Here is a 3,039-nt window from a genome sequence, read left to right as displayed (position 1 = left end):
ACCAAGGCCCCAAATAGGGTTAACAGTAGGAACTTCATATTTAGATTATTTTCAATAAGAATGCCAAATCACAAATGAAGTGAAAACAGGCTAATTTTAAAAGGAGAAACATGCATTGAGTTGGAGCGTTTTCCAATACAAGCAGTTTTTGTTTACAAACGTTTGGTTCAGACCCTAACAACTGGGCAGCCTCCAACATTTCCCTAAGACTAGTGTCAGCATTTTTCTGCCTGTGGGGCACCACGTAAACACTCTTCTTACATAAAACACATGGAATCACACTGGTATTAAACAGAACAACCAGAGTATCAAGCCAACTATTAAAAAATGTGACGACATAGTAACTATATACTATGGAAATAAGGATCTATAGCATTCCAATGTTCTTGTGACAACTGTAAATATTTGTGACTTTTACTGGCTAACCACTCATACAACCAGTTTAACACTAAAAATATAAAATATATACGTATAATCCAAATTCATACACAGGGGTGGGTGTATGCCCCCTACAATGCCCGTGGACACCAGACTTAACCTTTTTGCCCAGCTGGTGTGGCTCAGTGGTTGAACATCAACCTATGAACGAGGTGGTCAGGGCACATACCTGGGGTCGTGGGTTTGATTCCCCGAGTGGGGTGAGCAGGAGGCAGATTATCCTCCTTGATGCTTCTTTCCCTCCCAGCAATCAAAAACTCATTAGGATGACACCACATAAAGGTGTAAAATGCCATGTGCACTTGTTAAAAGATAAATTAAGGTGTGCTAGGACTGTGAGCGGCTCTCCGCTCCTCTCTACAGGACACCGGCATTTCCGGTGAAGTATAAGCTTACAGAAGGTGTAGGAGGTATTGTAGCCGAGTCCAACCTGGCATCATGGGACCGGGCAACAGGTAGACCTGCGCACATGCGGATCCTGGTCAGCCCGACCACGTCTAACCAAACAACAAGTTTGCAAAGAGGTTGGCCTGGACGCCCCGAGCTCCCAGCAGCCCCCAGTGCTACGCCATTTTCCTACGACTTGGGTGGCTCTTAAAAGAGCCTTTGGGTTTCCTTTGTGCCTTCACTGCTTTTTGAAGACCGGCCTTTTACTTCTTAGAGGCTGCCTTCCTGGGCTTGGCCTTCTGCTGGGAGCCCTTGGGCCTCCCGGCCGTGGGCCTATCGGCCTTGGCCGGGCTCTTGCGCGGGGGCCTGCCTTTGGGCCCGGCCGCCTTCCTGACGCCTCGGGCGGCCTTCGGAGACGCCGACGCCCTCGGCTTCGGAGCTCGCTTGTTGGCGCTGGAGCCCTTGGGGGACTTGGACTCCCTGGACAAGACCAGCTTCTTGCTCTTGGCGGAGGCGGCCTTCTTGACCTTGACCAGCTCCGGCGCCTTCTTGCTGAGCCGGAAGGAGCCCGAGGCGCCGGTGCCCTTGGTCTGCACCAGGGTGCCCTTGCTCACCAGGCTCTTGAGCACCAGCTTGATGCGGCTGTTGTTCTTGTCCACGTCGTAGCCCGCGGCCGCCAGCACCTTCTTGAGCGCGGCCAGCGACATGCCCGCCCGCTCCTGGGACAGCGACAGGGCCTCCGTGATCACCTTGGACACCGACGGGCTCGGAGTCTTGCGGTTCACGCCCGCCAGGCCCACCACCTGCTTCCTCCCGCGCTTCTTGATGTTCGGCTTCGCCATGAAAGCTGGGCAGGGCTCAGCCGGGTCCACAGGGGCCGTCTCGGACATCCCAGGGCAGAAGGGCCGCAGGTGAGAGCCAGGGAGGCGGGTCAAGCGCGGTGAGAGGGAAGGCCCGCCCTCACGCCTTATATAGGGCAGGGCGTGCTCTGATTGGTGCGTCGCCTCGGCCTCGCCCCGCCCGTCGCGGGGAGGAGCGTTTGTGTTTGTTTCCCCCCCAAAACTTGAAGCCCACAAAAATCGTAGGCACAGAAGGGCCCCCTTTCCCTGCGGGAGGAAGCTTGGAGATCTGGACTTCACACACCTTCCAACCTTTTCGTGAACAATGGCCCAAGATGCCCAAACGATTCCAGAAACCCCTCGACCCTCAGCAAATTCAAGGAGAAGCACCGGATTTCCTCTTTCGCTTGTAAATACAACATTGCTTTTTAGCAGGAGACTTATCCCAGCTCTTCTCAGTGACCTTCCAAACGGTTGCGTGGAGAAAAGACGTTAGTCCTGCCCCAAATTTCATGGACAACTGTGTATGTATATGAGGGAACTAACACAGATCTCCTAGAGGCCTCACTGGCTGCAGAACTGGGTGCTTCAAGAATTGTCTAAAAACTGCAGGGTCTGCCTTTGTTTGGGCAAACACAATCTGGTCAGCCATAATCTGCAAGGTGTGTAGGTTGCTTCTGACTAAAACCAGCCCTGGGTCCCCACAGCACAATCACAGAGCCTCGAGGATTGAGCAAGTAGCACTGGTCTCACACATGGTGTCTGCCTGGCCCAAACCAGGTCTCCCAGCCGGGCTGGTGGCTCAGGGATTGAGCGTCGACTTGTGAACCAGGAGGTTGTGGTTCGATTCCCCATCGGGGCACATGCCCAGGTTGTGGACTTGATCCTGGCTAGGGGGCATGCAGGAGGCAGCCGATTCATGATTCTCTCTCATCATTGATGTTTCTCTCTCTCTCTCTCTCCCTCCCTCTCTGAAATCAATAAAAACACATTAAAACTAAGTAAATCAGGTCACCTTCATGGCTGGTATCCTCAACTGAGAGTTGCTTCTGGCTTCATTCGTTCAAATCCCCACCCCACCCATCCCTCTTTATCCCCCTCCCCAACCAAATTTCTGCAATGCACATTTAATATGTTCATACTCAGAGGAAAGAAAAGGATGTTTTACCAGGTTCTTAATTACCCTTCCACAATTGTTAGAAATATGCCTTTATTTCCAGTATCTCTCATTTTCATTGGTTAGTGAGATGTCAGTGTCGAGCAGTGACCAGTGACGGGGAAAGACGTGCCTAAAGCCCGTTTGCTCCTCCTGTGAAAATGGAGAGATTGGTTAATTCGCTTCTGTATCTCATCAGATACCTGATATTGTACTGAA

General features: G+C 52.0%; 1 protein-coding gene across 1 annotated transcript; it reads right to left on the bottom strand.

The window, feature by feature from the left end:
* Positions 1-958: 958 nt before the first annotated feature.
* LOC118727356 (histone H1t) lies at positions 959-2,551 on the bottom strand. Its single transcript, XM_036453131.2, has one exon. It carries the CDS (start codon positions 1,713-1,715, stop codon positions 1,089-1,091), a length of 627 nt encoding a protein of 208 aa, XP_036309024.1. The 5' UTR covers positions 1,716-2,551; the 3' UTR covers positions 959-1,088.
* Positions 2,552-3,039: the final 488 nt, after the last annotated feature.

This window comes from Pipistrellus kuhlii, unplaced genomic scaffold (assembly GCF_014108245.1).
Source record: "Pipistrellus kuhlii isolate mPipKuh1 unplaced genomic scaffold, mPipKuh1.p scaffold_m20_p_24, whole genome shotgun sequence".
NCBI classification, from domain to species: domain Eukaryota; kingdom Metazoa; phylum Chordata; class Mammalia; order Chiroptera; family Vespertilionidae; genus Pipistrellus; species Pipistrellus kuhlii.
Note: the sequence above shows the minus strand (reverse complement) of the source record. Positions and strands in the feature narration are given on the sequence as shown.